General features: G+C 29.6%; 2 protein-coding genes and 1 non-coding gene across 4 annotated transcripts; 1 reads left to right on the top strand and 2 right to left on the bottom strand.

The window, feature by feature from the left end:
- Positions 1 to 1,416: 1,416 nt before the first annotated feature.
- Positions 1,417 to 20,529, bottom strand: LOC114741250 (isoliquiritigenin 2'-O-methyltransferase). Of its 2 annotated transcripts, XM_028929503.1 has the most exons (6): positions 20,515 to 20,529; positions 10,901 to 10,911; positions 5,107 to 5,251; positions 2,752 to 3,065; positions 2,569 to 2,633; positions 1,417 to 1,866 (listed from the first exon to the last, which is right to left on the bottom strand). In XM_028929503.1, exons 4-6 carry the CDS (start codon positions 3,002 to 3,004, stop codon positions 1,573 to 1,575), a joined length of 612 nt encoding a protein of 203 aa, XP_028785336.1. In that variant the 5' UTR covers positions 3,005 to 3,065; positions 5,107 to 5,251; positions 10,901 to 10,911; positions 20,515 to 20,529; the 3' UTR covers positions 1,417 to 1,572. The 2 variants fall into 2 exon arrangements, with proteins under 2 accessions (XP_028785336.1, XP_028785335.1); XM_028929502.1 differs by lacking the exons at positions 10,901 to 10,911; positions 20,515 to 20,529 and having other exon boundaries at positions 5,107 to 5,550.
- On the top strand, positions 9,861 to 9,934 carry TRNAN-GUU (transfer RNA asparagine (anticodon GUU)). Its single transcript has one exon. It is a non-coding gene; the product is annotated as a tRNA-Asn (tRNA).
- LOC114741248 (isoliquiritigenin 2'-O-methyltransferase-like) lies at positions 10,794 to 13,562 on the bottom strand. Its single transcript, XM_028929500.1, has 4 exons — positions 13,147 to 13,562; positions 12,093 to 12,406; positions 11,252 to 11,316; positions 10,794 to 11,089 (listed from the first exon to the last, which is right to left on the bottom strand). Exons 1-4 carry the CDS (start codon positions 13,560 to 13,562, stop codon positions 10,796 to 10,798), a joined length of 1,089 nt encoding a protein of 362 aa, XP_028785333.1. The 3' UTR covers positions 10,794 to 10,795.
- Positions 20,530 to 22,798: the final 2,269 nt, after the last annotated feature.

Raw genomic sequence — 22,798 nt, 5'->3', positions numbered from 1 at the left:
CTCAGGTAACTAATTTGTAGAAATTAAGAATGTTACTAAATTATTTGAAGTATTTGTAATTATTATTTCTATCCAAAATAATTTTTCTTATTTATAAATTGATAAATAATCTAATGATTCATATAAGTATTTTAAAGAAATCATATAACATTATGTTATAATTAAATAATTTAGTAATTTTCTTATTCTCTTTAAATTAGTCATTTTACTCTTATATTAAGAAGTGGAGGTAATACCAATAAACTTCTCTCACGTCAGAGCAATATACACACACACACATGGTTTATTAATTTCGGAGGAAATTACTAAAAAGTCCCTCCTTGCAAAATTTATGGTCTAAAATACATGTAGACCTAGATCATCGGGTGTAACTCTTCTTCAATTATGTACAACATATTGTTACATATAGTTGAGGAAGAGTTACGAGTGGAGAAAATAATATATTGCACTTGGGTCTTTAAACAAATTTAAAATATTCTTGGGCAATATATTTGTGATTAGAAAATTTTTAGTAACTTTTCCTTTTAATTATATATGATGGTCATATAACTAATTAAAGCTAAGTGACACCCTTTAGTAACACAATGATGCTTTTCATTAATTATTTGACACCAATTAATTAAAGTCGGCCACCAAAGATAACCATTATTATTGGATCGAAAAACCACTAATCACGTGCATTCATTCGAATTTTTATTTTTTGTGCTCCTTTTGTCCTAAATGCATGACGGCAACTAGAAGTAATGTTTGGTTTAAAAAAAAGAAAAGAAAAGAAAAAGCTTCCAACCTTCCATTGTGATCTTATTTGAATAAAGTAAAGAGAGAAGAAATTTCACGACTAGTTTTCCTTTTTACCTCCCATTAAATGTTGGGGTACGTCATTCAATTTTTAAAGTATGTATATATTTAGTTGTTCAAAGTTCAAAGCTTATTAAATTTAAAAGCAAAGTTAACGAATTTTTAGCTTTTCCTAATTAATTCCAATGGAAGAATAAAAAATAACTTATAAATAGGATTGAAGTAGCATTTTGTTGTTCCATTAACTACTCCCCCCCCCCCCCAAACAAATCTACCTTTATCTTGTTCAATGCTATCTACTACCTCCCCTCCTACTCCTAAATACAGATAAGGGATTCACATATTTGTCCTGGATATAAAAACCTTAAATGCACTTAATTGCCACTCAAATTTATAATTTTTTGCCCGAAATATTTCTATTAATTATACATATTAAAGGGCTCTCAATTGAGAGGTAGTTATTCTAATATACATATAATTAAAAAGAGTAATTTAAAAAAATTAAGACATTTTTGTCATTAATAACTAACTTAATTAACTAATTTTCTTAATATTCAAAAATTAGTTATGTAAATTTTATATTAAGTACTAGAATCACTACACAATATGTTTTGGGAGTTAATAAGGAAAAGCATAAGATTGCGAATGCTTCATACAAACTTGGCTTCTGCTGATTAAACACGAGCAGAGAAAAAAAAAAAACAAGTTTAAACACCCATCATAAGCCACATTACTGACCATCAATAAATTAAAGTACATAAACGATGATTTCATTTATTTGTGGAATTCCATGACTCCAAGAACAGAGAGAGCACGACAAGCAACTTTGAAAGCAGAAAAACCAGAACGTTTGCAAAGAGACTCAAATTCTTTCACAGTTCTTTCTCTTCCATCATGAAGGAACATGAGGTTGTCCAAGCTTGCCACAAACTTGGTTTCTTCTGTTGCTTCAATCTTTTCAGGCATTAAAAGCTCAATGACTATCACCTTCCCTTTCTCTGGCAATGCTTCATGGCATTTCCTCAATACTTTAATGCTATTCTCATCAGACCAATTGTGGCATACAGCCTACAAATTAAAGTTTGTGAAGAAGATTGATATTATATGTACATATTAGTTACATCTAAACCTAATTCAATTAGGTGAATATTTACACCTGAATTTTACTTTTGATATTTTATATATACCATGATATTGTGATGGTCTAGAATAATACTTCTTTCGATATGTTAAATATAGGAGCTATTCAAGGTGTTTTTGCTTTGATCGATATTAAATATGATACTTTAGTTCACTTTATCTTTCAAATTTATGAATTTTTCCTAAGCTATCCTTTGTAATTGCATATATGAAAAGGGGGGTTTTCATTGGGGAGTAATGATTAAATAGATATTTTAAACAAAATCAACACATGTTTATTAAAAATAATATAGAAGCTATTCAAGGTGTTTTTACTTTAATATTAAATATAAAACTTCAATTTTCTTTTTTTTTTAATTTATTTTTAAAAAATTTCAAGCTATCCTAGTGATACTTGTATGAAAAGAGATTTCTATCAATAAGGTAATGATTACATGGTACATTTTAGGAAAACCAACACACGCTTATTATAAATAAATAATTTAACTAATTTTTTAATCTACATAAATTAGTTATTTATCTCTTATAATTAAGATAGTATATAGCCAATAGGCAGCTTATGTATGCAAGTCATGCTTTGAGGCTGTGAGTAATTATTAATAAGACGAGAAATTAATGTTTTCCACTAACCTTTAGTATGATGGCATCACCTTTTGGAACACCTTCAAACATATCTCCTCCAACATGCTCAATCCCTTCATAAAATTTAATATAGATTCTCAAAATTAACTCAACTTGAATTAAATCGAGAATTCTGATAATCCAAATGGAGAGGGAAAAAAAAAGGGAATAAGCATATTTATATATATGTACCTGGATGAGGTTGAGCATTTTGAATGACTTGGGGCAAATCAAAATTAATAGCCTCAATAGAAGGGTATTTGGAGATGATCATTTTGAGGTTTTGGCCAGTGCCACCACCAATATCAACAAGTGTTGATATTCCCTCAAATCCTTTGTATATTTCCAATATTCTCTTCATCTCAATATTACAAATATTGGCCATTGCTTTGTTGAAAATAGTGTTCCACTTTGGATCTTTCTCTGCGTATTGGTACATTGGCATCCCATGAACTTTCTTGAACAAGTCATTGTCTTCCTCTATGATTGCATCCTTAAAATTCAACCTATACTCAAAAAATTATTGAAACAAATTAGAATTGAGATTATTGTCGTAATCTTTGTCACATCGAACTGTATAATTCACTATAAATATATATATACTTCGAAAAATTAAAATGAGTAAATTAATCTTTCTAATTGTCACGTTTATTGTTTAGGAATAAAGTTCATTGCATTTAGTCCTAAAATCATTTTTGCTCTATAAAATAATCTCCCACTTGTTGTTTTCAAATGGTATTTGATTTCCTTGATTTCTGTTGGCTTGGCGGATTAGGTGGCTTTGATGATAAATTAAGCCAATTGATGCTAGTTATTTGTCCGTGATCCCAACTTTAGTAAAGTTCCTTTTTTTCTCTCCCTTTTTTCGTGTTGAAACTTTAGGCCATTGGTATTGGTACACATACCCACGCGTGTGCATACACGTGTATATATACTACTTCCTCTGATTTTAAATATAAGATCTAGTTTGTAATGTAGATTACACCACAAACTATTAATACTCTTTTAGTCTTATTTATAAGTCATTTTTAACATGTTTTATACGTATTAAGAAAAACCTAAAATTTTATTAACTCTCTTTAAAATTTAGCAAATTTTTAACGCTATCTCTATTTAATATACATTACATTTAATGAGAACAAAGTCAATACAATAATAAATGAATGGTAAGATGATACATTCATATAAAAAAAAATTTCTCTTTACCTTATGAATAGGATTAAAAAATTCTTCTTTTTGCGTCTTATAAATAGAACCAGATGAGTAGATTTTATGCTTAAGACTAGAGGTAGTATAAATCACTCTATTCCTATTTATAAATCACTTGTAAGAAAAAAATTTGTTCCTAAATATAAGTCAATTGCAGGGTAATTAATGAGTTTTTTTTTTTTTCAATTTCACCCCTGTCGATTTAATAAATGAAGAAAGAAATTAAGTAAATAGGTAGGAGAAAATATAAAAAATATTTTTAATACATCTCTTTAATAAGAAAAAATGTGAAAAAAATTATTAATTTAATGTATTTTTTAATTTACAGGCTTGAAATATAAGTAATTTATAAATAGAAATAGATTGGTATATCATAAACAAAAGAGAGAACACCACAATCTCTTTAAGCCACTTGAATACCCCCAGCAGCGAATAGAGACTAAAAAATACCCCCCATCCCCTGTTAGGGGTTAGTTGGCTTGACCTGCCTTCACCCTCTTTAAAGATTTTTTTTTTTTACCAGCAACATTTTTTCAAAGATGAAGGGATCGCTAAGGTCGGAAAAAAAAAATACCGCCTAACAGGGTGTAGGGGGTCATTTTCTAACCACCATAACAAAGTAAAAGAGAATTAACATAAAATTAACATTGAATCCAAGGAATTTTTTTGGGGGCCAATCATTGAATCTAGGAAGTGAAAACATTTTTTTGCTTAATAATTACAAAAGTATACGATTTTGAAAAATAATTAGAATTAGTTAAAAGTGATAAATAAGTAAAAATTGAACCTTGTTTTTCTAAGTATATTCTTATTTAATAAGGTAACAAATAAGAGAGAGAGAAATGCTAATGATAAGATAAAGCATAAAAGAGAATGTAGTATGAGAAAAAGATGACGAGAATTAAAAAAATTGATTAGAGGCATAATTGATAAAAAAAAAAAAATGCATTTCAAATACCCCTAAACTGGATCTTATAAGAAGTACCAACTCAAATCAAACTCTGGGATGTTATAAAAAGGACAGGAAGAAATATAAAAAATAGTGAACTTGATTAAACGTACAATGTCAAGTTAAATTTTCCATGAACAAACATGTGCGGAATTTTTCTTGAAAAACCTTAATATGACATAAATATCAAGAACCAAGATCTATCTCTCACAGTTGATGCAAAATCCAACAAATAAACACACCAAGATCTATCTCTCATAGGTGTCATTGTTCATCATTATTCTATCCCTCTCGTTAAACCAAGCAACAAGAGAGAGAATGCATAATATGACTCCGTAATATCGGTATAATTAAGAACTATGTTGTGAGAGTAAAATTTATAAACTTACCAGGCATCCACGAGTGCCCTATTACACAGGAATGATGAGAAGAGAGCCAAGAATCCGCCATTATCGTCCCCACCAACAAAGTACTTTCCCACAGGAGAAATCGCATAGAGCCTCTCAGTGCCTCCATCTTCCTTCTCGCCAAAAGAACAGTTCAGAAGAGAGTGGCTTGCAAGAAGCCTCAAGAGACGATCGATTCTGAAAGCTAAATCTTTGTGCTGAGATGAACTTGGAAGCTTTGAAGCTACTTCAGAGGCTGACACGTGTCGTCCTCCTTCCTTAGCTATGATCTCAAACAAGTTGAGCTCAAGAGCTGCGTTCAAAACTGCAGAATAGATCTGACTGCAACACAGATGCATTGCAGAAAGACAATATGAATCTTCATCTTCATCCTTATTATGATGATTCTCTCTGCACTCCAAAGCCATGCTTCTGTTAATATTGCGTGTTTTAGCATCTTGTAGAATGCGGAATTTTATAGGCAAGATAAAGTTCAGTAGCCAACACGCGGTTGTTGTTTGTTTTCTTGTTTTAAAAATAATATTTTGTAGAAAAGCAAAAAGCTAAAAAAACATTTGTTTGATATGATTTATTTTTATTTAGGTGTTTTAAAAAAATAGCAACGTATTTTTAAAAATTAAAAAACCAAAAACAATTTTTAAATTTTTTGTTTGTGTTTTTCTATTTCTTTTTTTGAAAACAAATAAAGGGAAACTCTTCCTTTTCCACCCGTCCGATGGTCACGACGTGTCCACATCGGCAACGGCCACCACGCCACATGTGTGCTTGCCCACTTGCTGCCACCTAACTTAGAGCGACAGCTACTGCCCGCCATATGTCTTTGCCAACGACGGAAATTAGTCATGAGAAATTATGTTACTAATTTTTATCTGTTTCAGAAATTAGTAACGAAAAAATTTTATCATTAGAAATTTTACTATGAACTGGGAAAAAAATTTAACCACACTAAATTCCCTCATTGATTTGGAGACGGGATTTGCAGTGGAATTGCATACGATGGCTAACTTCGTAAGTATATGTTTTTTTCGTAATGGTAAAACTGGATTAAAAATTTTGCTTCTGGATTTGTATCTGCTCCTTGTTTGATAACTATAAATACTTGCAATCCTGTTTTGTGTTCTTCTACCTAAACATACAGTATATTGATAACATCTAATAAGATATACATATAGCCAAATTATGACTTGCAATGTTTCACTTAACAATTACTTATTTGTCTGACTAAAACATTTTGTAAAATTTTTTTTGGATGTGGATAACATTTTAAATGTTTTTATTCAAATTCAATTTTTTAAATAACTATTCAAACATGTATTTTTATTTTTTTTTCAAAACTTGTTCTATAAAATTATTGTGAGGGGAAAAAATAAAAACAGAAACAAACAAGCTCCAAATTTCTTACTGTGATAATGAATATATATTATTGAGCTACTTAATTAACTTGGTTAAGGAAGTCAACTAAATTATTTAATTATAATGAATGTGATATGGCTTCCCTAAAATATTCTTGTATGTATAGCATTAGAGTATTAGACTATATACATTATTAGGGTATAAAGTAAGTAAATTTTTTGGGAAAAAATGATAAATACCATAGATAAAGTGAATTAAAATTTTATATTTAGAATTAAATTCAAATCTCAATTAGCTAAAGGACTGGAGGTAATATTTCATGATAATAAAATTGATGTGTGCTGTAAAATAATATTTAAAGTATAAATATTTAATTAATATATAAAAAATTAACCAAACCATATTTTCATTATGTATAAACACTTCTCAATTTTGTATAAATGCAAGTATGCATGTCAGGGTTCTGTAGCACGTCTTTCTTAAACTTTTTTTTTTAAGCATAACATTGTGAGTTCGAAATCTTTATAATAGGAATGTAATAATGAATATGTGAGTTATTTCAAAAATAAATACTATATTAATTATTGATGTTGATTGATAATATGCTACCATGCGCCAAAGAATGTGCAAAATCACGAAAGTTTATGCCTTAATATTCATATGTACTATTTGATATAATTAATCATAGTTGGGAAAAAAGGATATATATAATTAATCATAGTGCATTTATAAATTGTAGCGATTGCTGCCTTGTTTAAAAAATTAATTTAGAGATGTAATCAATTAGGAGTTTGAAAGTTGATGATGCAGAGATTAAAGTGGGATAGCCTCTATATATATATTGGGTTAAGTTTTTTGAGTGTGGGGTAAGAGAATCTCATCCAAATGTTTTGTCAATTAACGTCTCCGCCTCTCATTAATCTTATGTTGTGTTTGGCTTGAAGAAGGGTAGGAAAGCGAACGGATTTTAATAGAGGAGAGGAGAGGAGAGGGAAAGGTAACTACAAATGCCAGGGTAGAGAAGGGAAAGAGAGGGAAAGAATTTTAATGATCTCTTGTTTGGATTGATTAGAGGGGAGGGAAGAGAAGGAATTTTGATGATACATTGTTTGACTATTTTAACCCTATAAAATTTAAATAGATTTTCTCACTTTTCTATTTATCAAGACATGAATACACACACATGTAATACAACTCACTAACTTTGATTTGCAAGACATTGTCACGAACATGTATGACATCAAGATAAGAAGCTATGAGTGATAGGTCTCAGTTAAAGAAGGGGCGTTAAAGATAAAAGAAAATATCACATAAAATAACAAAATTAGAAGAAGAGAAGAAAGGTACAACAGTACCCACCAACTTTAGATATGATCATCTCAATGGTCGCTTGCTGGATGTTTAAGAAATCTCTCTTGTATACAAATGTATATGGCTGATTAGGAGTTAGCAAATCAAAAGGGCATAGGAAGAATTAAAATATTGTAATTAGGCTAATTTTGAAATTTAAAATTTTATCTCTCATCTCTCCTATCAAAAACCATACTTTTAGAATAGAGATTAAAAGAAAAAAAAGAGGGGAGAATAGCCCCTCCTCCTATTAAAAAAATATCTCAATCAAATAAGGGGAGAAGAACAACTCCCCTTCCTTTCTAAAAACATGTACTAGTCGAATAAGGGAAGAGGAGCAACTTCCCTTCCCTTCAAAAATCCCATACCAAATTCAGTGTTAGAGTTTAGGATTAGTGGTCTGGGAAAAAAAATTGCTGTGATACTATACTGGAGTTTGTATTCATATCACCATAAATCTAATTCATTTTTATTTGCTTGAAAGAAACTTTCACGACAAAAAGCGTAATGAACAAACTTTAGTAGAAACATATATTTTTCACCCAAAAAATTAGATTAATTAAATTATATAAAACCCATTAAAAATACACTTTGTAAAATATTTTTCCCTTGCTTGTTTCTTTCTTTCTTCCCCTGACTTTTATTTTTGCTGTGTGACTTTGCGCATTTAGGCATCAGCTGTAGATCAGTTCAATGAAAACTCCTAAATTAAAAAATATATATTACAATTAAAAATGTTAATTTACAAATTTTCATTTCTGGAAGTATCGTTAGCGTCTGTGATAATATTTTGGTTTTATGGGTTTCTTTTATTATAAAACTTTGTTTGCTGCTTTTTTCCAGCATGAATTGTTAAAACTGAGTTTTCATGGGTCCCTTTCAATCAATTTTTTTCCCACTAATTGAAATAAATATTTTTCGCACTTTAAACAATGTTACATAACATGAACGAAAGTTTGTCCTTAGCTTATTTTTAAAAGATTATCTATCCTCGATGGGGTTTAGGTGGCTTTGATAAATTAAACAAAACGATGCTTTCCAATATCTCATTGACAAAAGGATATCGACTTTACGACTTGCAAGGAGGCTCACTTTAAAGAAGAATATTCATTAGTGGGGAATTTTTATATGCAGCATGACATGAGCATGTGCCAATGGGGACGTGTAAGGAGATATCAGATACAACGGCTGCAATAAAGAAGAATATTCATTTGCTGATTAACATGTGGTGCATATAGTGGAAGAGATTTTCTTGGCCGCCTAAGGAGAGATCTCGAGATCTCAAATTCAAATCTGTATAACTACAGAAAATATCTTTAGAAGAATTACTCTCAATCAGTCCAATAATGCCGGAATTTAATATTGTCATATAAAAAAATTCATTTGGGGGCCTAGAGGAAAAGGTAGGAGCTACATGCAATGAGCTGAGAGCACTCAAACTTATCAGGTTTAAAACTTCTAGACCCGCAAATTTAACACATACAACTTTGGCCAAAAAAAAAAAATTTAAAGCACAAGGATTTAATAATGAATATATATTTAAAAAATTAACCAGCCATGTGCAAAATCACTATAAGTTTATTTAATTAATCGTAGTGCATTTCTGTCTGGCCAAAAAGAAAATCATAGTGCACTTCTCAATTATGATGATGGCTTGTTTTTTTAATAATTAATTTAGCTAGGGACGCAATCAATTGGGAGCTTGAAAGTTGATGAAACTTCGAGGACAAAAAGGGTTATATAAATTCAGTATAAATGTATAGTTTAGCGTAATTAAAATTTTAATTTATTAAATTATAGAAAATATATTTTTATTTTTGGAAAATTATGTTTAGTTTTTTAAATATATATTATTTAATAGCCATCAAAAGACTTTTTTAAACGTTTTTGTCTTGTTTGTCTCTTTCTTCCCTTGACTTTTGCTACTATGCTGCATGACCATGCGCAAACAACCATTTATCAATAAAAAGTAGCTCTGCAAGCTGGGGTTGGGCCTTAAGAGAAATCTAATTTGATCTGTTGCCACAGTGCGTGCTGGAATAGCTCAGTTGGTTAGAGCGTGTGGCTGTTAACCACAAGGTCGGAGGTTCAAGCCCTCCTTCTAGCGATTTTGTCCTTTTGTGCGTCCTCTCCCTATTCCACCTTTTTTTCCTTGGCTGCCACTTTTGATGTTTTGCTCTCTTTTCCTTTTTAGTGCTCTGTTCTCTGATGAGTTCCAAGTTGTAGCTCATCTGATCAAAACATATGATGGAAAGAAAAGGGAAGTTTTTCTTCTTCTTTCTCTGGTTCTGTGTAACGGATGATTCCCCAGAAAGACAAAAGGAAGAAAATTTAATGGTTTGAAACTGGTTTTTTAGAGCAACTAACCAGAGCTCTTGCATTTAAGGAATTTTCAGTGTCTGTTAGATCAGTTTTCTTTAAATTAGTATGTCTTGGATCAATAGAGATTTAATTTTCCTCTCAGCTCTGTGCAGGGTTGCTGCTTCTTTATTAATTAAGAATATGGATTTATAAATTGGCATTGCTCTCTCGTCGACGTCGTCTTCCCCTTTGCTATGCTATCAGTAATGCACATTAGGAAGTTGTTCTGGATTCACACTTCTGGCTCAAATAAAATTGGGGGGGTTATTAATATGAAAAATGCTTTGTAATAAGTGTATCATATAACGAGTCATTAAAGAAAGAGAAATGAGTTACCAGAGTAATTATTTTGGGAATGCGGAGTAGTTAAAGTTTATATTAAAGAAAGCAAAAATAATGAAAAGGAAAGGGAAAATGAAGAAATATTAAACCCCAAAAAAATTGAACCAATCACAGAAAAGATAGTAAAATAAAAGTCTGAGATATTAAATCAAAAAAATTAACCAAATTTATTTGCCGGGTGACCATCAAATACATGATAGTATAAGCAAGTTCTGAAAAAAAAAGCACTTTTGAATTTATAAGCAAGTTGATTCGATCTATCTCTTCATTTGTAGAATTCCATAACTCCTAAAACAGAGAGAGCTCGACAAGCAAGTTTGAAATCAGAAAAACCAGAACGTTTGCAAAGAGATTCAAATTCCTTCACAGTTCTCTCTCTTCCATCGTGAATAAACATGAGGTTGTCCAAGCTTGCTACAAACTTGGTTTCTTCTGTTGCTTCAATCTTTTCAGGCATCAAAAGCTCAATCACTATCACCTTCCCTTCCTCTGGCAATGCTTCATGGCATTTCCTCAACACTTTTATGCTATTCTCATCTGACCAATTGTGGCATACAGCCTACCAACAGATATATATATATATATATATATATAAATCATCATTTTAGTTACATTTGAACTCAGCTGAATCAGGTCATCAAATTAAAGACAGCAATATTAATTTTGAGGTATATAATAAGAATAATAAGTTGAAACTAAGATGACAAATTTTCTCACTAACCTTTAATATGATGGCATCACCTCGTGGAACACTTTCAAACATATCCCCTCCAACATGCTCAATTCCTGCATAAAGTATAGTTTCTTAGGAATAGATATCTTGAAAAAAGATGGAGCTTTAACCCTTCATAGGATGGGAAGGGGAAAAAGAATAGATCGAGCGGAGGAAAAACTCTTAGAAGTAATCAAAAAATTTCTTGTTGGTTTTGAAAGATTTCACTCAGCATTCTTCCCTCCCTAGTTATTTTTCTTTTGACATTAATCTTATCACATAGGTCCAAATAAAATCAAAATCAATCAAATTGATGACCTGCCACTAGAAAAATGGAGAGATAGACTCTATGAGTCTATATTTTGATATAAAATAAATAAATTTTGTTCGTTCATTTTGGTTTTTAAAAACCCCTTTTATTTTATATTTTGTGGCAACTTACATACCGTTTAGTCAGCAACCATATACTACTTTTAGGCCTTAATATAAGAGTTAGTTTGACTTTTAATTTGATCCTAAATATAAGACCCCAATTCCCTTTATCTATCATATTTATCCTTTTTTTTAAATAGTCCTATAGTAGTTTTACATGTTAAAAATTCCACTAAATGGTAGTTATAACTAATACATATGATTAGCAAGAATATTCTAAGAAAGACAACACCTAATTATTACAAATAACTTATTTAATAAACTTCTTTAATCCACTCAAGTTAGTCAACTAACTCTTATATTAAATAACAGAGATAGTATTAATTGTACAACCCCAGACAACTAGAGAAGCTGAACTTATTTTTAAAACATGAAACGAAATTAAATGTGTTAGTGGCAATGAAATTGTGATGTGTACCTGGATGATGCGGTGCGTTTTGAATAACCTGGGGCAAATCAAAATTGATAGCCTTAATAGAAGGGTACTTAGAGACAATCATATTGAGATTCTGGCCAGTGCCACCACCAACATCAACAAGTGTGGATATTCCCTCAAATCCTTTGTATGTTTCCAGAATCCTTCTCATTTCTATATTGCAAACGTTGGCCATTGCTTTGTTGAAAGTTGTGTTCCACGTTGGATCTTTATTTGCATATTCGTACATTGGTATCCCATGAATTTTCTTGAACAGGTCTGCGTCTTCTTCTATGACTGCATCCTTAAAATTCAACCTTCCCCAACAAAAAATTGAAATATATATATATATATATCAACAAAAGCATTATTATATATATAACTTGATGATTGTTTTTTCTTTTGAGCTAATGAGCAGTACATCATAAACATATAGAGCATGTTAATTAATAATAAAATGAGCAGCGTATCAATAGATGAACATCAAATCAAAATATGTGGCACTTGCATCAATATCTCCGTATATTAATTTAAAGGATTAATCGTTATAGTTTGATCTAATTTTGATTTCAATTCCTTTAAATTCAAGGCATTGGTTTTAATCGCTATAATATAATCCCATTATTTATTTGTCTAAGTTTAACACATGACCCTTGTACTTTTAACAAGTTTTAGTTTTACTCCCTATATATTTAAATTAACACTAAGTCCCAAATTTAAATGAAAGTGTAGGAACCAAAACCAAAGAACCAAAAAAATAGAAACAAAGCAAATCTGATTTCTTACAAAATAGGATTTTAACTATAGATAAATCTAAGAGACTCTTAAATCCAAACGATTTTTTCATGGTCTTTTGCTTCTGATCCAATCAGGGATCAAATTGATTAACGATTTGAAACTATAATGATCAAAACTAAAATTGAATCAAAAACTGTAAGAATAAACAATGATATTAATCTTAATTTAAATAAAAAATTTGTAATTCATAGGCCAGTACATGGCTGGCTCATCTCCTAGATGCATAATAATATTGCAAAGGAAAAGCAAGAATCATTACCAAACATCAACAAGTGCTTGATGGAACTTGAACGAGGCAGCATCCCATAATCCACCATCATCTCTAACAAAGTACTTTCCCACTGGAGAAATTGCATAGAGTCTCTCAGTGCCACCATCTTCCTGCTCACCAAACGAACAGTTTAGAAGAGAGTGGCTGGCAAGAAGCCTCAAGAGACGATCGATTCGGGGAGCTAAATCTTTGTGCTGAGATGAGCTTGGAAGCTTTGAAGCTACTTCAGAGGCTGACACGTGTCTTCCTCCTTCCTTAGCTATGATCTCAAACAAATCGAGCTCAAATGAAGCTTTAAGAGCTGCGGTGTAGATCTGGCCACAGCACAGAAGCATGGCAGAAAGGCAATATGAATCTTCTTTTTCTTCATTAGGAAGTTTCTGTTCAGAACGATCCAAAGCCATAGCTGAATAATAATGCTTCTCCAGGTTTGTGTATTTGCGTTTCCCAGCATACAGCAATTTATAGGCAATTATATTACATTAGATCTTGGAACCTAGCTAATAAAAGATCAAAAAAATAATTTAGAAAAATTTTCGTTTCATGTACATAACTGGGCTTTGAATTTTATTAATTGCTTCAGTTCTTTTTTAGAATATAGTAATCATCTTATATCTTACCTTAGAATAAATTATAGTAGTATTTGTACCCTGAGGCCTTTTAAAAATCTCTTGGAAATGGCGGATTTCTGAGCGTTTAGATAAATTATTTTCTCATCACAGATTAATTACTAATCTAATCATAGCCTTCATCTGATTCTCAGCTTATGGGTCAGAAAACTATTGATCAACCACAAATTAAATTAATGGTTGCTTGAAATAGATACTACTTCCAGTTCTTAATATAAGAGCTAATTGACTAATTTGAGTTGATTAAAGAAATTAATTACATTAGTTATTTGTAATAAATAGATATTTTCTTTTTTAAAATATCCTTACTATTTAAGTGTATTGGCTAGAACTATCATTATTACAAGGACTATCTTGAAAAAAAATAAATAAATATAAGAGACAGAATAGATTAAGATCTTATATTTAGAATCAAAATAAAAGTCAAATAAGATCTCATATTAAAAACTGAAGATAGTAGATGACAAGGTCATGTATTTCCCTGCTTCTAAGCATCCTACTGATGAATTAAATTATTTGACATGAGATGGTTGCACTATCACTAACTAAGAATCTAAATATATAAAAGATCTCAGAAATCCGCCATTTCCAAAAGATTTTTAGAAGGCCTCAGGACACTCCAAATAGATTTTTAAAAGGCCTCGACCCTCAATTTTTATTTTTAAAAGATATTAATTAGTTTTCTCAAATTATATATACGTATATATACTTGTGAGAGGCCAAATGCAATTCTTAGCTTACGTTAAAATTATATTTTATGAGAGCATTGAAAATTGAGTTGTTCAATGCTCTAGAAATTCATAAAAATAACAATACTATTTGATATCAAATCTGCCGAAGGCATTAAGAGGAAAGATAATCAAGTTGTCCAAACAATACCATGCATTTCTTTTGCATATTTTTATTTGATAATGTGATATATATTACTAGGTCATTTATACCGGGGCAACAAAAGTAATTTCATTAATTTATTTATCTTTTCAAAATACGCGTATATATCTTTATTCCGTAAATTAATTTACGTATAACTCTAGGCTCATAGTAGCTACTTTAGATTATGTTGAACGCACATGCCAAGTGAGCTGTCCTATATCACCATGTGATCCTGATCCTTGTGATCCGAAAGTTGAAACTTGAAACTCTGATTTCTAGGTTTTTTTTAAATTTTAAAATTATTCTGGTGAAGAAAAGGATAAAAATTTTACTCCCTCCATTCCTTATTATAAGAGACAAATAACCAAATTACGTTGATAAAAAAACAGTTAAAATTAGTTGAGGACAATTAATATGTAAAAAGTATAATGTTTTTTTCCAATAATGCCCCCATTAATAAGGAGAGAGAGTATGAGAGAGAACAATTAAATTATTAAAAGAAAGAGAAGTGGGAGGGAGAGAGAGTATGAGTTGGAGACAAAATAAATAAAAATAAAATAGAAAATCAATACAAAAAAATAGAGATAACTTTTAAGTGTCTTTTATATATGAAAACATGCCATAAACATCAAATGTCTCTTATAATAAACAACGGAGGGAGTATATTATAAGCGTCTTTCTAGGGCTGATCTTTTCTAGGTAATTTTATGGGAAAATGTCGCAAGACCACTTTGGAAACACGTATATACCGTTCCGATTCTTATTATAAGTTAGTTGTAGGAAAAAATATTTTATTTTAAATATAAGTCATGTATAAAGCCTTTAGTAATGATTTTTCAATTTATCCTTATTATTTAATTCTCTTCAGGAAGAAAAAAAATAAAAGAAATGAAAAAAAAACTTTAATAAGGATTAGAAAATTTTTATCAATTTTATGGGGGAAAAAACCTCTGTTTTCAAATATACTCTTATAATAAATAAGAAAAAAAATAAAAAAGAATGTATAAAAAATTTATAAGATAAATTCAAATTGAAACTGATAAAATAGGTCACGATCATAGACAGGAGAGGAGGAAGCATAATTTTATTCATCTACTGCACGTCATTCGTTTATCAAGATTGGTTCACGAAGTTATTTTACCCTCTAACTATCTGCTTATTCTTCTACTAACTTGTGCTCATCTGTTCCTTTGTTAAAGATGTGTTTCTGGAAATCTTAAGTACATGTTACTCTGTTGTTTTATTTGTTTATCGTGCTTTCTGAAAGTTTGAAGAACACAATATTATGATTCTAATCGTGGTTATTTGTCTACTCTTGACCTTCTAAGATGAAAATAGATGTACTCACACATCTTGTTATTCCTTTAATAGTATTTATTCTATATGAGAGCTTCTATATATGCTTGTTAGGCCTGTCTAGCTATGAGTATATGATTATGCATTGTTATGTTACCTTTTTCTGATAAATACCTTTAATGATTTACTTAACATACAGCTCTAATTCTTAATATAAGTAATTTATAACACATTCTCGTATAATAAGAAGTTCATTAAATTGTCAAAATTTTTTAATTTATCTTTATTAAAGTTTTCTCTCGACATCTATCAATTATTCTCAAGATCTCTCTCTCTTGCTCTCTTTCCGATAGAAATTAAATAAGAGTAAAATTAAAAAGTATACATTAAGTATATCACACATGACTTACATTTATGAACAAAATTTGTTTTTGTATAAGTGACTTCGTATTGCATATGCGCTATGGTTAGATCTTTTATCCAATATTATTAGTTGATCTCCCTAACTCTCATCTCTTTTAATTAATATTCTGCACCTGCCACTTTCTTTTCATAGCTAACACTGTTTATTATTTGTTTATCGATTTTTCATAAAATGCTACCTCTTATCGTTAATATAAAGTTAATTGGAGAATGAGTTTGATTCTCAATATAATAACTCGACTCACAGTATCTCTTATCTTTCTTAAAATATCACTATTAATTGTAAGAGTTCTAGCCAATAAATAATTTTAAGAGAATAGTTCAGGGAGACCAACACATTTATGATAAATAACTAACTTAACTAATATTATTAATATGCTCTAGCTTTTACATTAAACAGCAGTAGGAAAAAGTGTGGCAGAGAGACAGGTTGCCACGGGATGCAGGTAGGACGGTGGCGATGTGGTGGGCAATCATTTTGGACATTTGGTTATCTCTTCCACAAACCTTCAAACTTATTTATGGTTCTTTTTCTGACGGAGAAGCGGTGGAGAGAGAAGCCATGGGAGTGGGCGGTGCCGGTGGCCTCTTTCATCAGCAAGCACAGTACGCAAAGCCAATTGTTTTTCTAATTAATTAACACAATTAAATATCAAATAATTATATTATTTTTTTACCTGAATAATAAATATCATACCATACAAATTAAACATCTTCAGTCTTGGATTAGTGTGTTAATGTAGAAATTCTCCATCAGATAAAAGGTTGGGCTGAACTCAGCAGTGTATCCAATAGAGGGGAAAAGACGTAAAAAGAACCTGAAATATGAAAGAATTGTACGTGAATTTCCATAGTTTCATTCAAGTGTTTTAGCAGTTAACAGGATATTTAGATAGAATCAAACTACAATTTTAAAAATAATTTTGTGACATACGAAGTGAATATATAAAGAAATTTGTCTGGATTTATAAAAAAATACTTTTCAAAAATACTTTTAGAAATATTCAAATACCCCTACCTAGGAGATAAAATTTTGGTCAGAAAATGAAAATGGCCCTCACTTTAGAAAACTAAAAAGTGACGTCAGCCGACCATCCTACCAGACCCAGTGGCCGCCGTCGGCAAGGATTTTTTGTGACAAAATTGGTAAAGAAGAAATTTGATCCCAATATCTCTTGCTCCCTAAATAAATCATGACCACTAAGTGCAAAACCATTAAATTAAAATAAAATTGTAAAAGAATATATATCTTTAGTTCTATTTACAAGACAGAGAGAAAAAGTATTTTTTTATCCTATTATAGGGTAGAGGGAAAAAATTTTCATATAAATGCACTTGATCTATCATTATTATTGTGTTACCTTGTCCTATGAGATATATTGTATATTAAATAGGGATAAAATTGAAAAGTGTTGAATTTAAATGAGTTAATGAAATTTAAAGTTTTTATTAGTATATACGAAATGTATTGAAAGTGACTTATAAATATATTGAAAGAGTATATACTAAATGATATTGGGCCAACCGGCCTAACTCTGTCCCTGTGATGAACTGGCAAAATACACACAGTAAGCATAGTCAATTCCTACTCAGGAACAGTAAATATCCTCAAACTGGTCCTTCATTCATTCATTTTTCCCCATACAACATCATTCATCACACACACACACACACTGTTTGCTTCATTATTTAAAAAATTGGCCAATTTGATGGCGTAATTGTCATAAAAATTTATGGGATTTGGGGGTGTTTGGAATAAAATGAGAAAAGAAGAGAAAAAGAAAATGGCCAAACTTCCTTATTTGTCCTTTCTGGTCGAGAAACGAAGCTTTGGTTGGGCGCTAGATTTTCGACGAAACCTGAGACCACTAGGCTGTCATGCGCAGGCCGATAAATGCCGAAACTTGGGCCCACTTAGTATTTTAGCCCATATATTATTATTTTGTTTCTATTTAAATTTGTTTTTTCAGGTTTCGAAAAAATAAACTACGATTTTTTCATGGATTCCAAAATATTTACTACTGTGCTTTGGAAATTATATATTTCTGGAAACAAATTAGATAAATTCAAATCAGCCGGCAGCATCAAAGTTAGCTTAAGTACTACTCTAAGCTTTATTCATTTATGTTTATCAAGAAACTAGTTAAAATTAATCTAAAATAAAAATATGTAAATCATATATATTTTTTAATATGTCCTAATTAATGAAGATAATAAATAAAAATTATAATAATAAATAAAAAAAAAAGAGAATATATGAAGGTAAAATTAAAAAAAAATTCATTAAATGTTTAAATAAAAGTAAATTTTATCTTACAAACAAAATCCCTCTAACAAAGTTTAGTTTATATTTTAAGCCGGATGAGTACTCTTTTTGAAGGGTCTCTCTGATTTTGTGCGTTTAAATGATTTTTCTTTAAATTTACATCAATAATTCGGGCAAAACAAATTAAACTTACATCAATAATATGTGTAATGTGTATATGCAGGATTTTTATAACAATGCTACACACAGTAGAAATAAATACATGATGCTACACTAGAAAAGTATTTCCCTAAATGCTATACTTAAACTCGTTCACTAAAAGAACGAGTTCAAATTGAAAAAGAGTTGTTCAAGGAAAGAACGAGTTTCATGTTTGATATATATTATTTTTTTAACAAGATCGAAAACTCGTCAAGGCATGAACGAGTTAAGCCTGTCAAAGTGCCTTCCGCTTCTTCTTTTCTTCTTTCATTTCAGCAAAATTTACAAACAAAGACCCACACCATCAACACATTCTTCCTTTTTCTTTAACATCAGAGAGAATTGCAATTAATGACCCAACTCCTTCCCACAACCGCTTTCGTTTTTTCCCTTTGCCCTTCATTCTATATTCCAAAAATATGAATCAATTTTACTTTATATCCTATGATTAAATTTTAAAAAATATATAAAATAAATTTATTGAATATAAATTATTTATCAATATGATATAATATATGCAAAATTTACACCTATTTAATATAGCCATTGGACAGATCGAAGGTCAAAGATTATGAGGGAATGAGTGGTATTAAAATTTATTAAAATTAAACACAAATAATTATGTACAACCGCCTTGTAGCATTCTTGTATATAAAATTTTTTTAAACAAAAATTATGTACATTTATGAACAATTTATGGAAAAAAAACATAACATACAAGTGTTTGGTTTAAAATTTGCAAGTTTAAATTTAACCAAACATAAGTTTATTGAAATACTATTATAATTTATATTTGAATTGTTTTAAAAAAAGTCAGTTTAATTTAGCATATTGCAACCTGTTTAGATATATGATAAATCAAAATATATCACTTTTAGATGTGTAATTATTAAATAGGGGTATAAATTTTAACAATATTCATAATCTAACTTTGAATTTGTCCATTAGCTAAAAATTAAACGTGTTTGAATTATTAATATAAATAAATGATCATTAAATCATGACAAGGCTGTCTTGATACATGCGGCATCTAAGTATATATTGTAAATATTTGTTTACAAGATATCATTTTAGCCGGTATCAATTTCTAAGTTTTTTCCAATATTTTTAAATGTACATAATTTCTGTAAAAAAAAATTTTATATACAAGAATGTTATAAGTCGATTGTACATAATTATTTGTGTTTAATTTTAATAAATTTTAACACCACTCATTCCCTCATAATCTTTGACTTTTGTTCTGTCCAATGGCTATATTAAATAGGTGTAAATTTTGCATATATTATATCATGTTGATAAATAATTTATATTCAGTAAATTTATTTTATATATTTTTTTAAAATTTAATTATTAGGATATAAAGTAAAATTGATTCATATTTTTTGGAAATATAGAATGAAGGGCAAAGGAAAAAAATGAAAGCGGTGGTTGGGGAGGAGTTGGGTCATTAATTGCAATTCTCTCCGAAGTCTAAAGAAAAAGGAAGAATGCGCTGATGGTGTGGGTCTTTGTTTGTAAATTTTGCTGAAATGAAAGAGAAAAGAAGAAGCAGACTGAGACGCTCTGACAGGCTAAACTTGTTCATGCCTTGAACAAGTTTCGATCTTGTTAAAAAAAAATTATCAGACATGAAACTCGTTCTTCCCTTAAACGATTTCTTTAAAAATTTGAACTCGTTCTTGTGGTGAACGAGTTTGAGTATAGCATGTAAGGAAATACTTTTCATAGTGTAGTATCATGGTAATTTATTTTACTGTGTGTAGTATTTTGATAAAAATCCCGTGTATATGCCCCATCAATGACAATAAATGCAATGAACCGCTTAATTGATGCCGGAATTCACCAACATTAGTTGTTGCACCCAGGAAGTATTAAAGTCAAACTAGGAACGTCTTTTTAGTATTTTTAGGCATCATTTAATTGCAAGGTCAGAAAAGGTATCAACTAATTGGCTTTGCATGGTCAAAAAAAAAAAAAAACTAATTGGCTTTGGATAAGCTGGGAGACGATGGAGTCTCCAAGAAATATTAATAGGTATTTTTAATATATTTCATACAAATCAAAAAAAAGATTTACATTAATTTTTTCTTAAAATATAATAATTTTGTGACTTTGTCCTCAATTAATATATACACTTTTCAAAAGAAAATCTATATTATAATAAATAAAGAATAGAATAGTACATGTTCATGTTTAAAATTTGATAGTGACTTAAACATATGATTAAAAAATTTCTTCTCAACCAGAGTAGAGTAGCATGATTTTATTTATAACTCGTTTTTTTATGTATTTCATGATATTAAGAAAAATCTTAATCTCATTAACTTTGTCTTAAAATTTAATAAATTATTAATTTGATTCTTATTTATTTACGAGCCACTTATAATCCAAACCCGTCACCCAAGAAATACATTAAATTGATAATTTTTTTCACATGCATCGTTATTAGAAAAGGTATTAAAACTATACTTTATATTTCCTCTCACTTATTTATGTTATCTCTTTCTTTATTTATTAAGTCAAGAAAAACAAAATTCAAAAAAGCTCATTAATTATCGTATAAATGATTTATATTTTAGGAACAAATTTTTTCTCTATAATAAGAACAGTGATATACTACATGAGATGTTAACTTCCTAAAAACTAAATAGTGACACCTCCTAAAAAGTTGAAATTTCCTGGAAATTCCTTAAAATCAAAGAGAGAGTTAAAAAGCCAAACAGCCAGTTCAAATAGGGGCAATGGGAGGTAAGTGGATCTGTCTTCCAAATACTTTATACAAAAGACTAGATGAAGTACTTGCGAATGGAAATTGATCTAACTGAGTATATATGAGTCAAATCTTATTATGATATAGGTTTGAATCTCATCACGAAATTCTGCTAATAGACAGTTTTATAAATGCTTCGATGAGTGTTCTTTGAGTTTTGATGCATATCTTAACTCCAGGGAATCCTTGACTCGCCATAAACATTTAGGGCTAAAAAATTATCAATATATTATATAGAGTTTAAGATAAGATGTGATGTGTATAGCTTATTAATCCTATAATTTTTATATTATTTATTTTATATTATATATTGATATATTGATGTCATTATCAAAACCATCTACATTATATACTCTTCTGGTACTTGATATAAAATTTACTTTATAGTGTAAATTACATTATAAAATGAGTTATATATTAAAGATTCAAGAGAGTGTTTTCCTTTTACGTGAAAACAATACATTAGGAGTCCATTTGGAATCACATTTTTAAATACTTATAAATACGTTTTGCATAAATTGAGATAAAATTCATCTCACATGTTTATCTCGCATTTCATAAATCATGGTTACAAAACTGCTTATAAGACATTTTAAATAGGCTCTAGGTGTAAGCTCAACCACATTGTGGCAAAATGACAACATAAAACAATGTAACATTGTTGGTTTTATCAATTCTATTCTATGTAATTTCCGTCGGGTAGGATAGTATAGTTCTGTACACATGGAGCCTACAATAAAAAACGCATAGGAGCTTCTAATGATATCCTGTAGTTGACATAAAACTTTTGTTTATAATCAAAATATTTTTTAGTATTTTATTTTAATATGAAAATCAAAATAAATTAAAGATGATTCGGATATACTAAAAGCAACATTTTTTTTTTGGGAGATATCTTTCTTCTTCCTAACTTGGAAGATTATATACATAAATACCCATAAATCATAATTGATATAAACTTGTTAAGAGGAGTATATACATCTAGTCATCTAGTATCTAACAGTATTCGAACATATCTAAAATAAATGTATACATTTTTTTGGTGAAGAATGTATAAATGTTCTTAGTAAAAAAAAAATTACTGATATAATTTACATTCAGTTTCTTTAGTAAAACAATACTTTAAAAAATCATAAGATGAGTGGTAACATTTCAAATTGGCTCTATGTTAAAAAAAAAATG

Source organism: Neltuma alba, unplaced genomic scaffold (genome assembly GCF_004799145.2).
Source record: "Neltuma alba isolate B1F8T4 unplaced genomic scaffold, ASM479914v2 tig00003333_pilon, whole genome shotgun sequence".
NCBI classification, from domain to species: domain Eukaryota; kingdom Viridiplantae; phylum Streptophyta; class Magnoliopsida; order Fabales; family Fabaceae; genus Neltuma; species Neltuma alba.
Note: the sequence above shows the minus strand (reverse complement) of the source record. Positions and strands in the feature narration are given on the sequence as shown.